The following is a 17,266-nucleotide window of genomic DNA, read 5'->3' as shown; positions in this document are numbered from 1 at the left end:
ATAAACAACACATAATATGTTTCGTAATCACTGTTAAAATGCATTATAAGTCATTAATGGTTATGCTTTTAAAGAGTGTTCTGAATTGCAAAACATAAAATAATATAAATAACACACGAGACATCATATTTAGTGTTTATCTTAATGCATTATACTATTTAAAACCGTAACTATTAATAGAAAAGTATTACCATGTTTCACTGGCACATAAAACTCATCCTAATGTGTATAATAAAGCATAATGAATGGCCCACGGAAGGCATTTCTGCCATTTAGAGCCATTTTTACATAATATTAGTTATGCACATAATGCCATGAGTCACAAATTCTGTTGAACTATCAGAATTTTTACAATGCAATTCATCTTCATGGTGACAAAATGAAATATTTTCTCATCAATTATTAAAGCGAGCATTGCGACATGCAAAGAATGCTCAAATTTGTTTTTGTTGCCCTTAGCCTACGTATCTAACCTTTTTACAGGTTTTGTGAGCTATGAGCTGTAACATGGCATGAAAACGAATGAGTAATCTTAAGACAATAACTGCAAATATATGAGAAAACGGCTGATTTGAATAATATATGTATTATTGTTTGTAAAGCATGGTGCAAGTGTTTGCCAACATCACACTGTTGATTCCCAGGGAATGCATGGATTGATGGTTGAATATAAATGAAAGAATAACAGAATACAGCTTTCCTTAAGGTTACAGATTCAAGCAACAGCCCGACCTGAAATTCTCTGTGGAAATTAAATACGATTGCCAAATTTAAAAACCATTTCAGAGTGCCTTCAAACAGTGTAACAGGACTTAAACTCAAAAGAGCATTCTTTACTCGATGACTAAACTGACCCATTTTTCCTCAGTTTATTTTTATAAACATACTTTGCTGTTGAAGATAACGTTTTCATTACGTGCTTAAATTTCCATTCGGATACATCCTTGAAGGGCAGCTATTATTTGTCTGGCAACACTATTTGTTTGTCCTTCCATCTACGACAGTCTTGTCGACGGCGACTGCCGCCTAAATATTTAGCTTGGCTGTGGTTGGTGGCCTGGGATATTTGCCATTTTTGTTGCTTTGTTCATTTTTAGAATAATAATGATACACTTGCCCACAAAGGAGAAACAACGGAGTTTGTGTGGCAAAACTGGGATATATATGTGCGGCGCGGCCCTTTATGCGTTCTATAATGCTAATGAAACGGGCCTTTGCCCAGATTCCACATTGTGCCTTTTTCTTCTCAGAGGATTTGGGGATTTTGCTTGGAACTCCTTGTGGTTCTTGGACCGATCTTGGTAACATTTCCTCGTTCCTCCAAGTGTTGTCCTTAGATCCCCTTCAGGTGGTCACGGAGTTGAAGTTGGAGGAGTTATGCTCGTCAGGAGGTGATGTTCCCATGCCTGCTGTTGAATTTCTTCAAAGATCAACCAAAGTTCTCCGTTGTAGAAGCGTCCAGGGAACCGGCTCCAAAGCAAACGCCACCTGCTGAGTTCTGCTTTGGGAAGCAGGAGGCTGAGGAACGGTCATCCAAACCCACGCCGGTCTTCAAAACAGCAAATCACCATGCATATATGACTAGCACTTACTCATACCAGTGCAAACAATAAGATTGATTGAGATGCGATTAAAGAGAATTACTGTAAAACCGGGCAATGGCTTTTATGAGGTCATGGCTTGAATAAGTTATTTTTACCAGGTTTTCGGTGGGGCCACATGTAACTTGAATGTGGCTTCTGGTGTCATTCTCTTCCAGTTATTTTACCTGTACAAAACTGTACCAGTACTTAAATTTTCTGGGCTCATCTGCTTGCCTGTATAAACCTTATTTTGCAATTCAGAAGTAAGCTATTTTCAGTGAATGTGCAAGACTTTCGATTCATTAGCCACTATATACTTAGAAGAATATCAAAGTGCAGTAAGCGGTAAAACTATTTGCACTACAAACTATTGTGTTTTGTAATTATGACAATATTTGAAGTGCCTTTTACCCAAGACAAATTTTTATCACTAGCTTATTATTTTTTTTGAATCTTTGAATCTTGAATACCAGTTTTCATTATTAAGCTGCATAATAGACTTTTTGTACAGCTAAAATAACTGGAAGCAAATTATACTGGAAGCCACGTAAAAATGGCCACACCCACTCTTAAAATAAAAATAAGGTGAAAATACACATGGTGCCTTGATATTTCGTTACTTTTCTGTGTTATCTTGAAGCATTCAGTGCCAAACTTAGTGTTGGCACTTTATCACAATTTCTTGTCATCCTACATGACACCAAATTCAATTTTGACCGCTAGAAGTCAGAAAGTCAAAAAAAGTTTAACGTTGGGGAGGCCTAGAGTGATTGTGGAAAAATTCCTGTCTAATTTGACATCACTAAACTATTATATTGGCCTTGAAAATCCTTTTAGTGTTTGAAATATTTTTTCCCATTTCCAGCGAGGTTTGCCTCGTTGAAAGGCTGATATTACAGCATGTCTGGCCTATTCTGTGTTATTGGGTTGTTGGTAGCAGCGTGCGGCTGTACTCAGGGCAGTGGGTCGCCATCTGGATGATTTACGATCATAGTCCAGCTTTGTTTATCATCTCCATCTGGTTTTTCACCCAATTGTTTGTACAACAACAACTACCAAGGGCCTCTTTCTTGATGTTCTTGAACTTATTGAGTGGTTGTGTTGTTATCTGTCTTGGAGAAGAGTATTAATAGCTTTTAAATGCTTCCAACGTTCTTGGCGTCTGTCCTTCAGACTGGAAAGACTTCCCGACAATTAGATCTGCTCCTGAGGGCTTTCGCAGCTGTCACTGGATCAGTTCGGAGACCACTTCTTCTCCGCTGAAAGGCATGTCAGCTAATTTGTTTATGGAAATAACTTCAGGCTTCAATAATCTTGAGCTTTTGTCCTATAGGTATCAGCATTCCGAGAAGTATAGCTCATGCTTTGAATATTGTTGTGGGTGTATTGCTAAGCCAATAACATTTTTTGGCTGCTTTGGATTGTGTTCCTCCCTTATTCTAGCTGTGCTGGATGGGGAAAAACAACTTTAAAATTGTTGTGATTTGATTATTTTAGCCATGTCTTCTGTGGCGTATAATGGAGCAGATGTTGTAGCAGTGAACGAGATGGTCATAACATTTACCGTGCATCTGTGGGTGTTTGTGGGCACATTTGTTGTTTGTTATGGGGTGCATCAGGATTGAAAGGCCCCTGAAATGCACTTCTGTGAACTGTTACTGCAGTATCTTAAAAACGTATTTTGTAACTTGAGGCCATCATGGTAATGATTTAACCTAAGAATGTGTACGAGTAGTCAAGTAAAGACTCTAAAGCTTTTCCTTTGTTTCCTACTGCAGGCAAATACACAATAAAATATAGCCCAGCTAAATCGCTCACAAAAATCTTATCTTTAACACTAAATGTGGTGGGTGGCATTTTGGATGCATGATGTTGAAGTGATATGAGTTAATAGCCGGTGCATCCAGTGATGAAGGCGTATTAGCCGCAACACGTTGGTGTGTGGATATATGTAAATATTTTTAAAAATGTTATAGCGATGAATAAATAAAGGCTTTTTATTTTGTACAAGTTCTCGAGTGCCTTGGCATTATATGATTTTTGCAGGTTGTGTGGCAATATTTTGATTTGCATTGGTATATGTGGTCCTTGATATAATCATGTATCCCAATGGATGATGATACACCTTAATGGTTGAAAGAACATGTGTATGAAACCAAAAATGTGGTAACCTTTTTACATGTGCATAACCCTAGTGGCATCTACATCTAATTTTCAGTACTCCTGGAGTGTATCTTTTTATTTATTAGTATGAATTGTTAATTTTTTTTTATTAAAAATATTTTTAATTATTTGTATTTTTTTTAAAGAAGTCTCTCATACTCACCTGCAAGGCTGCATTCATTTGATGAAAAATGCAGTAATAAACTATAAAATAAAGTGAAATGTTTTCAAATAAATGTTTTCAATTTAAATATGTTTTTAAATGTAATTTATTCCTGTGAGACAAAGCTGAATTTTCAGCAGCCATTACTCCAGTTTTCAGTGTCATGTGATTTGCTGCTCAAGAAACATTTCCTATTATTATTAATACTGAAAACAGTTGTGCTGCTTTGTTTTTGTGGAAACCGTAATACACTACCATTCAAAATTTAGAAATTTACACTTTCATTCAGCAAGGACGCATTAAATTGATCAAAAGTGACAGTAAAGACATTTATAATGTTACAAAAGACTTCTATTTCAAATAAATGCTGTTCATTTCTATTCATCAAAGAATCGTGACAGTAAAATGTATCATGGTTTTATAATATTAAGCACAGTCTAAAATATAAGCTTTTGAACATTGATAATAATTAAAAAATAATATACCAAACACAAGTAGTGTATCTAAATATTTGAGTTATCTTATTGGCGATGTAACATTTGTAAATAAAACACAAAAAAATTCAGGTAATTCAAGTGATTTTGTTAGAGTACTGTACCATAATATATGCCATTTGAAATTATCATTTCTAATTTAATCTATTTCGTGTTGTCTGTTTTTTTTTTTTTTTTTTTTGTGTGTTTGTAAATTGATGCATATCCAGGGCGTATTCTGGACCTAAAGACGGGGACGGTGAAGAAGGAAGGACAGCAGTCCTCTATGAGAATGTGTATGGGATCCAGACGTTCCTTCATCTGCAGAATGAGGTACAGTTACAGTCTCAGTGAGCTCACAGATCTCATAATCACACGGGGTGGTATGGTGTCATGGTGCAATAGTCTTTTCTTCCCAATTTGATGATTATCTGAGTGAAACGACTTCTCGAACAAGAAAAAATGTAGGGCGGGACTTCATTTTGTCCATGGGGAATTGATTGGATGGTTGTGTTTTGCTATTGGTGGATCACTTGTGAGTGACAGGTTGTCCCGCCCTCACACCAGTAAACGCATCATTAGAGAAGAGATGTCACTGCAAAAGGGAGGGGATTAGGGGAAGTTATCTTGATAAAAAAATTACTTGTGAAAAAAAATAATTGTGCATGGATAAATTATTTATAGTAAATACTGCAATATTCCACAAATATAAGGATTGCCAGTTTTAATTTCATGGTGACTTTAAGAATCAGGGCTGGTTATGGAAGAGTTCACTCTTCTCAAGAAACGATGTGCCTTTTCTTTCTTTTTTAGTTATTCAGATACCTTTTAGAACTTTTACCAGGTTGGACTATTTCTTGTGGTGTGCCGTTAGCATTTATACCACTGCTTATAAATAAATCCACACATATGTTTATGTCGGCGTGAAATTACTCTCTACTCGAACAAAAATGTTGTGGAATCACTATTATCAATCTGCACAACATTAATAGACTGTCTGCATGTTTCCCTTGTAAAATGCTCTTCAATTATGTTTTGTGTTGATCTTTTATGACATATTTCCCTGTTTATCCAAGTGTTTGTTCATCTGTTATTCTGATCATAACAATATAATTTTGCTGTTACAGTTTAAAGCCTGCATGACTTTCACGACAACAAAATGCATTCATAATAGGATTTCTTAGCAGTGAGGCAAATAGAAACCAAGACTGTTGTTGTTGCTGAAAATTCCTGTCCTTCCTTCATTATGTTTAAAAGGTGTTTTCAATCATAATGTTGTTTTGAAACGGTCTATATTTAACAACAGATGGAAACATGCATTTCCCGAATTGGTTACGAATGTCCTTGCTAGTTCAAGATATAAACCATGACGAGCAAATTCCGACATAACGTATGATTAAGCCTCATATGTCTTTGTGCTTCATTCAGCACATAAATATGAGAGTTGGCAACATCAAGAATGTGTTCGTGTTTAATGTTTTCTATCTGTGGTTGTCTTACAAATTGAACCTGCATGTTAGCGAATGCGCACATTTGTAAGTGTGTGAAAAAACACTTGAGATAAACAGAACCCCTTAAAAACATGATCGTCATTCTTAAAGTTTTTATGCAATAGTTTATCTGAGCACTATTAGACAGACATCATGACTCCACTCTGAAGGATGTTTACTTTCTTGTTGTGATCGAAAAATGCATGTGCTCTTTATTTGCATACCTTGCATTCATGAACACTTGACAAACTATTTGACAAAGACTGGAGGGACAACAGACTTTGTCATGCCAGGTCTAATGGAAATGATTGTGGAGGATAAACAGCTAAAGTTAAAACAGATGTGAACTATTTTCCCCAGCGTCAAGAGATCTCAGGTCACTCGTATTGCCTTTACTCGCTGGATTCACAAGATAACAGTAGATAGATATGGTCCTAATAGACGTTTATGGTTATTAGAATATTAGATATCTTTGTAACGCTTTACAGTAAGGATTCATTTGTTAACATTAGTCAACTACATTAGTAAACATGAAGTAAGAATAAACAAAACTTTAATAGCATTTGTTACATTAGTTAATGTTAATCTCCATATTTACTACTACATTTTATTTATCTGTTAACAGTAGTTACTGTGAACTAACATGATTTTTAAAAATAAACAGACATTAACAAAAGTTAACAAATGCTGTAAAAAATATATTGCTCATTGATAAAACTAATTTAAATGAGACCTTATTGTAAAGTACCAATATATTATATTCTATCTAAAAAAAATCTATATTATAGTCCTAATAATGAACTGGGTTGTAAAAATCAGAAACATTTTTGCCTTTCTTTTTAAATGTGTTAAATTACTTTCTGGTTAATGCATGCTATACATATGGAACTGATAATTAGTACATATTATTTAATCTGAATCTCTTTACTGATTTTCACATTTGAATTTTATATTTGATCTTTTTTTAAATCTTTTTTATTAACATACAAATGTTAAAATCTTTTTTTAATTGTAAGTGATAATTTGTGCCATAGCGTATCATAATTATGTCTAATTTGTTAAATTAATTTCCAGTTTTTCAGTTCTTCTCTGATTACATATTATTTAAAATGAATCTTCTTTGCTGATAGTACCACACTTTGATCTTTTTATATATATTTTTTACATAAAAGTTTATAATTAAGTTACGGTTTCCAAACTTTAATGTTTAACAAAAATGTATTTGTGTTCTTTTTCATTTATAATGAGAAATTAACTGTTTCTCTAGGTGTGGCAGTGCACCGTTGGATCATATCTCACTAAATCGGTTGTCTAGCATGAGAAAGAGATACAGGTATGAATCTCTCTTTTTCCAATGGAGTTTTCAAATCTTAAATTTGCACCCAATTCAGGAGTTATTCAACCCTACTGTATTAATCAACATCATCTAATTCAAAATAGAACTCATGCAGTAGTACTTAGCATTACTGATTCAATTGTTATGTTTGGCCTTACTCTTATTTGTTTGTTTGTTTATTAGGGACAATGCATGTTAATGAACAGCTGTATAAAATACCAAATTTAAACATGCCGGATTATAACAAAATTGCTAATTTACATCCATAGTCCCAGGCAGGTAAAACAAAGACATTACCAGAGACAATATATAATTATACAATACATAGATGACAACATACAATTCCAAATACCCAAGGTCATGAAAGAAACACCTGGTCACTTCATACATTTCCTCTGATCGGATAGCTATCCGATCGTGAAAATACCTGTAAATGCCCTCCGAAACGCTTTCGAGACTGATTCAAATCCGACCACTCAAACCACTTGGAAGTGGTCCGAGACACATTCCAGACGAAACTGGACACTCGTAAATGCAAGGTATATTTGACATGTTATAGCCAGATATGACAGCGCTACTGCAACACACATCACTGCAGATGAGTAGCTGAGTATCTCTTCAGTAAACCAAGGCACAAATGAAACTGAAATTAAGTCGCAGACGCTCAACACACAATCGTCTTCATTAAACGTAGTGAGACTAAATGATCTTACCAGTGCTGATGCCGCTCTTTCTCCTATTGCGTTCTTTGATCTTGAAATTAGCTGATGATAAATAAAATGTTGCTTTCATTGCGTGAACGTAAATTTAGCGCGGGAATTGAATCGGATTTATATTCGTTTTGCAGAGACACATTTATTTGGCCAAGCGTAAATGGAACCGTTTTAACAAATCAGATATCTATCCAAACAGTAAAAATACATTAAGTGACCAGGTGTAAACAGGCCAAATTATGGAAATTCTTATCTGGGAATATCAATTTTTCTTGCGGCACTTTTTGGCGTCAGTTTGTCAACTAGGACAGTTGGCATTACATTCATTTATTTTGTTTCTTCAAGAAATTTCCTAGAATTTGTTCCTGAGAATGTAACGCCAATGTTCCAATTCATTCCTCCAGAAATTCGCCCTTTGACCTCTGATGTTGAACCCACTGCCTTCCTCTCGATAGCAGGCATGCTGTGTGTTTTGCGGGCCATAACAGCTCTGGAATGCAGGAATTACCTCTTCCAGGAACATCTGTGAGAAAAGTACATATCAGATGTCTAAATGATAAATGGCGTACGTGTGTCAAGTAAGCTTTTATGCAAAAATGAATGAGGGCTGTCGTACGGTTCACAAAACACACAGAGGTGAGAAGTGCCAAGTTGATGAGGGATGTTGTTGGATGATAAATCTTAAACAAAAGAAATATTGAATATTTCAATTCAACCATTTTGCAGATGTTTTATCCAAACTGACTTGGATTGTGCATTCGAAGAATACACCTTATCATTATGTTTTCCCTGGGAATCGAACCCATGATCTGGTGTTGCTTGCGCAATGCTCAACCAGTTGAACAAAAATTAAGTAATTAATTCAAGGTAAATGTCATGGCGTAGCTAGCACCATGCTCTGCTAGTTGAGCTAATTAAACAGAAATAAATGAGTTATAGCAAATTAAATGGAATAGCTAAGACTAATCCTGGCTGATTTGACAGGGGGGATGGGGTTGTGCACAGAGTGCATGAAGAACATTATGAGAAAGGCACACAAAGTTCTTTGTATTAATGGATTGAGTAAAAAAAAGTCTGACTCTGGGTTTATGGATATTGTGAAAATGTGGTTTCCTTTTTTAATATATCCTAAGCTCAGAAGCGCAGAGGGAATATTTCTGGAAATGTTATTTTGGTTCCTCAGGAGATTGCTCAGGTGAATTGTATGTATATACCCACCATTAAGGTTCAGACCTCTGTATTTTTCTGAGGAATATATAGTATGACTGAAATAATTGGCCTGTCTTAACTCTACTTTAGTGCTGCAAGGATATTGCACAACGCCAAGATAACTACCCTTCTCACCTGAGCTGCCTCAGCATTCAGATAGTGCTCGTCAATGTCAAAATGTTTGAGATGACAAATCAAATGAAAGTAGGCGGGCTTTATGTTAACAGAAGCTTCTGAGCGCAAATTCCAGCGCGACGCTTCAGTTCATAAAGTACGAGATAAGATGCAAGTAGCTAAACTAAAAATGTAATACTTGACAGATGTTTTAGGATAGAACTTTTAAACGATCAACAGAAATAATCAAGGATGCAAACTAATAAACTTTTGTCTAATATCACCATTCTAAATGTATAATATACTGTATAATTTACATTAATCGTGTAATGTAATTCGTAACTGTTAGTGTGACGGGACAAGAAACATTAACAAAGCTGTTTTCATCATATTAGGCGTAAGATTAAAATGAATTTGCACATATTGTGAATTCATTTAATAAGTTAGTTAATTTTGCCATACATTTTGGTACCTCTTTATAAATGTATGAAGAAACATTTATATAAATACATTTTCAATTTTAAAAATGCATAAAATTCAATGTGTCACTACTACAATTCATTGCAGTTTTTTTGAACTTTCTATTCATCAGAGAATCCTGAAAATTTTTTCACAGTTTTCACAAAAATATTAAATGTTTCTTGAGCAGCAAATCAGCATATTAGAATTATTTCTGAGGGAGCATGTGACTCTGAAGACTGAAATAATGATGCTGAATAATTATAAAATATATTCAAATAGAAAAGAGTTATTTGAAATTGTAATAATATTTCATGATATTACTGTTTTTACTCTATTTGTGATCAAATACATGAAACCATGGTGAGCAAAAGAGAATTTTCGAAAACATTAAAAAATCTTTCCGACCCCAAACTTTACAACGAAAGTGATTTGAAGATGGTATTAAAATACAAACTTTGGAAAAGCAAAACTGAAATAATCTTGATGTTTGCAGATAGCCATGTTGTTGTGCTTATAATTTTGATGTGAAACGCTAAAGGGAACATTTTTGCTGAGGTTCGTGCCGGCTTTCCAAATCAGATCCTGCAGACCGTAATCCTAATATGACCCGAATGCCAACTTTAATGTACCAAACACCAGACGTGTTTTGTTTGTTTAATTTCTCTTTGTTTTGCAGAAATGGTCTTGGCCCATCTAAGGAGGGGGAGGCTCAGTACTCTGTTGTGCACTGTACTGGCTACATCAAGGCCTGGCCGCCAGCGGGTACGTACACAAACACGCTCACATCTCTTTCAGTTCAAAGCCACTAAATCAGAGAGAAACTAACAAATATACAAACAATTCTGAGAGACACAAACAAATACTCAGAAGTATAACGGTGTTGTGGAGTAACTAGCTAAAAGAACCCATGAAATCAATTGATGCTAATCTATGCTAGTGTACTTATTTTAAAATATTTTTTTTAATCTATTGAATTGTTTTTTTGTTTTTTTTTACATGAGTAACACTTGACAACAAGATCCTGTCACTTAATATTAGGTAATGCATTAACTAACTATGAGCAATACAGTGGGGGAAATAAGTATTTGACCCCTTGGTGATTTTGCAGGTTTGCCCACTTACAAAGAATGCAACGATCTATAATTTTAATCATATGTACATTCTAACAGTGAAAGACAGAATCCCAAAGAAAATTCCAGAAAATCACATCATATGAATTTATTTAGATTGATAACCATCTGATGAGGAAAAACAAGTATTTGACCCCCTGGACAAACAGCATGTTAATATTTTGTAGAAAAGCCCTTATTGGCCAGCACAGATGTCAAACGCTTTTTATAGTTGGTGACAAGGTTTGTGCACATTTTAGCAGGGATGTTGGCCCCCTCCTCCCTGCAGACAGCCTCCAAATCTTTCAGGTTCCGAGGTTGTCGCCCGGCAACTCGAATTTTAAGCTCCCTCCAAAGATTTTCAATTGGATTTAGGTCTGGAGACTGGCTAGGCCACTCCAGAACCTTGATGTGCTTCTTCTTCAGCCACTCTTTTGTTGCTTTGGCGGTGTGCTTAGGGTCGTTGTCGTGCTGAAACACCCATCCTCGACCCATCTTCAGCTCTCTCACTGAGGGAAGGAGATGTTGGTCCAGAATTCCACGATACATGGCCCCGTCCATCCTCCCCTCAATACGATGGAGTTGTCCCGTCCCCTTGGCTGAAAAGCACCCCCAAAGCATGATGTTGCCACCACCATGCTTGATGTTGGGGATGGTGTTCTTTGGGTGTACTCGGTGTTCTTTGCCCTCCAAACACGACGAGTTGAGTTGAGGCCAAAAAGTTCTATTTTGGTCTCATCTGACCACATCACCTTCTAACAGGCCTCTTCTGAGTCGTCCAGGTGGTGAATGGGGAATTTCATGCGGGCCTGTACATGTTTCTTCTTGAGCAGGGGGACCTTGCTTGCGCTGCAGGATTTCAATCCATGACGGCGTAGTGTGTTACCAACCGTTTCTTTTGTAACTGTGGTCCCAGCTGCCTTCAGTTGATTCATCAGTTCCCCCTTGTGGTTTTGGGATGATTCCTCACCGTTCGCATGATCAGGGACACCCCACGAGGCGAGATCTTGTGTGGAGGCCCAGACCGAGGGAGGTTGGCGGTGGTGTGGTGCTTCTTCCATTTCCTGATAACTGCACCGACAGTTGATCTTTTCTCTCCAAGTTGCTTTCCGTTTCTCTTGTAGCCCATCCCAGCCTTATGCAGATCAACAATCTTGTCCCTGATGTCCGTAGAAAGCTCTTTGGTCTTGTCCATGGTGGTGATGTCGGATGCTGGTTGTTTGGGTGTTGACAGGTGTCTTTTATACAGGTAACGAGGTGAGGCAGGTGTATTTGATGTAGATAATTGGTTGGGATTGGGGCTGTGTCTTAAAGAAAGACTAACTGGCTTGTAGGAGCCAGAATACTTGCTGTTTGGTAGGGGGTCATATACTTGTTTTTCTTCATCAGATGGTTATCAATTTTTATAAATTCATATGATGTGATTTTCTGGAATTTTCTTTGGGATTCTGTCTTTCACTGTTAGAATGTACATATGATTAAAATTATAGATCGTTGCATTCTTTGTAAGTGGGCAAACCTGCAAAATCAGCAAGGGGTCAAATACTTATTTTTACATTTTACATGTTACACTGTACATTCAATACAATACAATGGTTAAAATTGCTAATTTCTCTGGAATTAACCAGTGTAACGTCCCTCCTCAATGCATCGACTGTCAATGCCATCATGTCTGCTTGATCCTCTGTTTCCGCTTTTACTGCCATAGAAACCATGGCAACAGTGTTGCTGGATCCAAAATCGAATACTTCCCTACTATACAATTTGTGAAAAACCGTATGCCAAAAGAGTAGCATGTCCAAATACATAGTATTTGAAAAACAGTTGGCGAAAAGTCCCCGGATGACTTACTACTTCCGGCAAGATTGTGAATTTAATGGACCATTTACTATCCCTTGAGGCAACAGAAGGGGATTTATGAATGGAAGTAAAGCAACACAAATGATGCTGGTAGGTCACGTGTCAGTGACAACATGGCGGTTGTAGTACGTCTGAATTTCATTCATGCTACCCATATTCATACTATATAGAGCATACTTTTTTAATGGTCATGAAATAAATTCAAATTCAAATGTAGTACCTTTTCAGACAGTATGCGACTTCGGACGCAGCATGAGTTTCATGAAAAAAAATATGCATACGTAGTAGTTATAGCATCTAGCACATCATTCTGTTTTGAATATACGGCCTCTAGTGGTGTAAATTACATACTGTGCCTTTAATGGGGAACTTTGCAACTATTTCAACTTAATAAAACCGTTTAGAAATCATTTGGATGTTTAAATAACCTGTTCCGGTGAAAATGGTGACTTTCTTCGCTCCCCCCAACGTTCCGAGGCGGAAAACCAACCTTGCAACATGGGGACTAACGTCCCGGTAAGTTGGAAATAGGAAGTCTTGTGAGAAGCGAGAACGAGCGAGAAACACAAACTGCTTTATGGCAATTCGACATAAACACACACGCCCTCCTCAATGTGTATGATGTATAACCCACCTCGGTAGACATAGCTCCACACAATAAAGTTGGCAGGCTCCAATAATAACAAGTGCACATGAGCAGCGGTAGAAAGGGGGAGAGGGCATTCGCAGATGACATTCAGCTTAATTTTACCTTGCGGCAAAATTAGTCATCCCAACTTACAAGGCTCCTAGATTGCATAGACGCCATAAACAACTGGATGGCTGAAAGCTTTTTGCAGCTGAGCCCAGATAAGACAGAGGTTTTAATTATAGCGCCAGATAGCGCTATCCCTCTGATTATGCAGAACATTGGGCATTTGTCATCTGCGGTCCGGCCTAGTCTAAGGAACCTTGGGGTGATATTTGACAAATCTCTACCTTTTGAAACTCATATCAAATCACTGACCAAGTCCTGTTTTTTCCACTTACGCAACATTAGCAAATTGAGGGCTGTGGTCTCTCAGTCAGACCTGGAGATGCTCATTCATGCCTTCATTTCTTCACTTCACTTCACCGTCTGCAATCCATTCAAAATTCTGCTGCTAGGCTACTTACTAGATCAAATAGGTGCACCCATTATCACCCCTCTACTCTGCTCCCTTCACTGGCTTCCTTTAACTTACAGGATCCAATTCAAACTTTCCACCATAACCTATAGGGCTCTACATGGTCAGGCCCCTGCTTATCTTGCCAACATAATTCACCTGCACACCCCCTTATGGTCTCTCAGGTCTGACAACCAAAATCTGCTATCTACACCACATACTTGTCTAAAGACGTGGGGATAGAGCCATTGCCTCTATGACTCTGGAATGCTCTGCCACCTAGCATTAGGTTTGCTGAGAATGTAGACAGTTTTAAGGGACAAGCGAAGACTTACTTATTTTTATTTATAAATAAAATTTTATTTTATTCTTTTATTTATTTTATTTTATGTTTCTACTATGTTTTATTGTCTATCGTAAAGCACATTGTGACCCTGTCTGTGAAAAGCTCTGTATAAATAAATTTTACTTACTATAAAAATATTTTTACTAATTAACTTATTAGCATGCATATCACTAGGATATTGGTGGTTATTAGCACTCATAAAGCACATATTAATGCATTATTCTGCATGAGCAGATTCTACATCCCTTAATCCTACCCAATACCTAAACTTAACAACTACATTACAAGCTACTATTAAACAGTAATCAGGAGTTTATTGAGGCAGAAGTTGTAGTTATTAGTTAGTAAATAGTGAGAAGTGTGACCTAAAAAATTTATTAGATGTTGAAATAAACTTCAGCTAAAAGTATTTTTCATTGTTAGTTCATGTTAACTAATATAGTTAACTAATTTTAACAAATGCAACCTTATTGTTGTGTTCCCGATACTTGTAAATGAACTGGTTCCAAAAAAAATTCATTGAATCATTTGCCTCACTGTATGTAATTTTGATGTTAAATATGACTTAATCAATATCAGAATCACGAGCAGATGTATTGTGTAACTCTCAATCTGAATCCTCGTGGCAAACATTGAACGTGTTTGAACTCCTTGACCTATTAGAACTCTGGAATTTGGTGTTAAATTCTGTTAGAATGCACCGGTCCGCAGAACTGTCTGGAGTCTTGGATGACTCCCATATGACATCGGCACGCAAGATCCCCCCCGGCCTGCAATTCCTATTAGTACAACAGCATGTGTGCTGTGTGAAAGGAAGATATAGACAGAGAAAGAGCAGAGAATTGAGAAACCCTAAACTGAAAAGCTCAAACGTGAACTTTTTGCCTCATATCTTATCTGGAGGTTCTCCAGGTATCCTCCGAGCACATCTCCTGCAATTTTGCCATATGTGTGTCTTAAAAATTAATCACACATGCTCAACATCCTGTTTGTTGCATAACGGCACAAAGTAAGGATAAAAATAACCTGCAACAGTTGATTGTCAGCCAATATTGTGTCATATTGGAATGTGGTGATCTAAGCAAAGATTGTATCATTTTCATCACACTGAATGTTTACCAGTGCATTAATGGTTAGTAAGCGCTCTGGCCACACCAGATGTTCCTGATATGGATTGTAGATCAGTTTCATGTCGTTCGCAAAACACATTATGTGTTCTTTATTACTTTATTATTATATGCGACCAAATTAATCCTGTCTGCTTGTATAATGTCAGTTTTTGCCAATTAAAGGCAGTAAATTAATTCAAAACATCGGTGCATCTGTCTGTAGTATGCAGCCTGTTTGTAGAGAAGTTTTTTTTTCTTCCTGAATGTCATTTATGCAGAGTAAACTGTAATACAAATAAACAGGAACGGCTGTATATATATATATATCACAGAGTCATTCGTTTTGCAAACTGGCGTTCCTTGCACTGCCATGCGCCTCTGAATTGAGTTGTGTTTTACTCGAGGTGACAGTTTGCAGTATGAATGTGGGAACAGACCATGAAATAATGGCAATGAGACTATAAATTTCCCATACTACATATGTATTATTCTATAAATATTTATATGTTGTCTTTGCTGGATGCAAATAAAAACAAACATACAGTCTCATGAAGTCTTATGAAGTGATTCTTTAAATAAATTGACCAAAATCACAAGTTACTGGTTTAAAACCATCTAACCTTGAGAAATCTATCTGCCATCGAGTGCAACAGTGCCTGGCCACTTCTTCAGCATCCTTGGTTTCAGAAGTATTTTTTCCCATACGTTTTTCCCATAGGCATTTTTTTTTAAAGTCTTTTTGAAAGAGTTGTCATGAAACAAATCAACCAGTTATGAGGTGAATCACAACATTATAAGCTTTTCTGATTGGTGGAGATTTCAGGGCAGAATCAATGTAGTTTTTTACCAGGGATTCTCCTGTTTAACACTGTCATTAAAAAAATATGTTCAAATAATGTGGGCTAATGGCATGCTTCAACAAAAGCATGTAACATCAATTAACAGCCTCGTAGCTCACAGTAAAAAACTGTCAAGCAGATGCTATCAGTGGGATCAAAAAAACGTTTTGCGCAAAGATTCTTAAAGGTGCCTTGTGTCATGTCCGCCAAAAAATCAATTCAAACTCCACATTCCATGCCAGATGGGGGCAGTATACCTCCAGAAAGTGAGTTGGTCTACTCTAGAGTAACAAACGAGAAACGGCATAGTCTCTATGCTCCGCCCCTACCTTCACAACGACCCTAGAGCCATAGCCGAAGCCGAGCCATTCCTAATAGAGGACGTTTTGACTCCAGAGGAACGTTGGTTGATGTCAAGTGATTTTTAAATATGACCTCTTCAAGCTACTCCCCATCACCTTTACCAGTGAATATGTTCATATTCATTTTGTTCATATTACATTTTTATTGTTAGTTTGAATTACATTAATTTGACAGACAGCATTCGCTGATGTTGACCAAGCTAACGCCATTCAGAGCTGCCAACTCTCACGAATTCACCGTGAGACACACACAATTGACACTTTTCACACGCTCTCAGTCACGCCACACATCAATTTTGTCACACATAGAAAAATCGCAAAGCAAAGAGGACACGGAGACTGACAGACTAGACAGAGCAGGTTAGTTATGATATAAAAAAATCTCAGCTCTCAGATTCTGTCAATTTTATTACGCAATTCAAACAAGAAATACCGTTTTGGCGCTTGTAAATGTTACACGACAGATCCCTAGTGCACGTGAACCGATCATCTCTACTAGCTAATAGTAAAAAACACGAACACTGTTGAAAGATACAGTAGGCTACAACTTACCAAAATGTATTCCTCATACATAATATCGACCATTCATTTTTTTTAATCAGCGTGCAGAGGTCAAGAACATAGCTGGAGAACAAATATGTCAGATTTACCTCAGGAAAGCAATTTAATAAACATAATATAATTAGCTAATGTTACATTTTATCATCAGCTTGGTAGAGACGGGCTCTGGTAGATAACAGGTGAAACCGGATCGGATCTGTGGGTAGAGCTAAATATCAAACACATCAGG

General features: G+C 36.8%; 1 protein-coding gene across 4 annotated transcripts in view; it reads left to right on the top strand.

Annotated features, from left to right (window-relative positions):
- arnt2 (aryl-hydrocarbon receptor nuclear translocator 2) overlaps positions 1-17,266 on the top strand; it is a 92,727-nt gene that overhangs the window by 33,882 nt on the left and 41,579 nt on the right. For all 4 annotated transcript variants that reach the window (XM_077228020.1, XM_077228018.1, XM_077228021.1 and 1 more), the window contains 3 exons: positions 4,613-4,715; positions 7,140-7,205; positions 10,383-10,468. In XM_077228020.1, coding sequence (XP_077084135.1) covers positions 4,613-4,715; positions 7,140-7,205; positions 10,383-10,468 — 255 coding nt within the window. The remainder of the gene's footprint in view (positions 1-4,612; positions 4,716-7,139; positions 7,206-10,382; positions 10,469-17,266) is intronic.

This window comes from Siphateles boraxobius, unplaced genomic scaffold (genome assembly GCF_051911475.1).
Source record: "Siphateles boraxobius isolate OS27281-9 unplaced genomic scaffold, OSU_SipBor_1 130, whole genome shotgun sequence".
NCBI lineage: Eukaryota > Metazoa > Chordata > Actinopteri > Cypriniformes > Leuciscidae > Siphateles > Siphateles boraxobius.
Note: the sequence above shows the minus strand (reverse complement) of the source record. Positions and strands in the feature narration are given on the sequence as shown.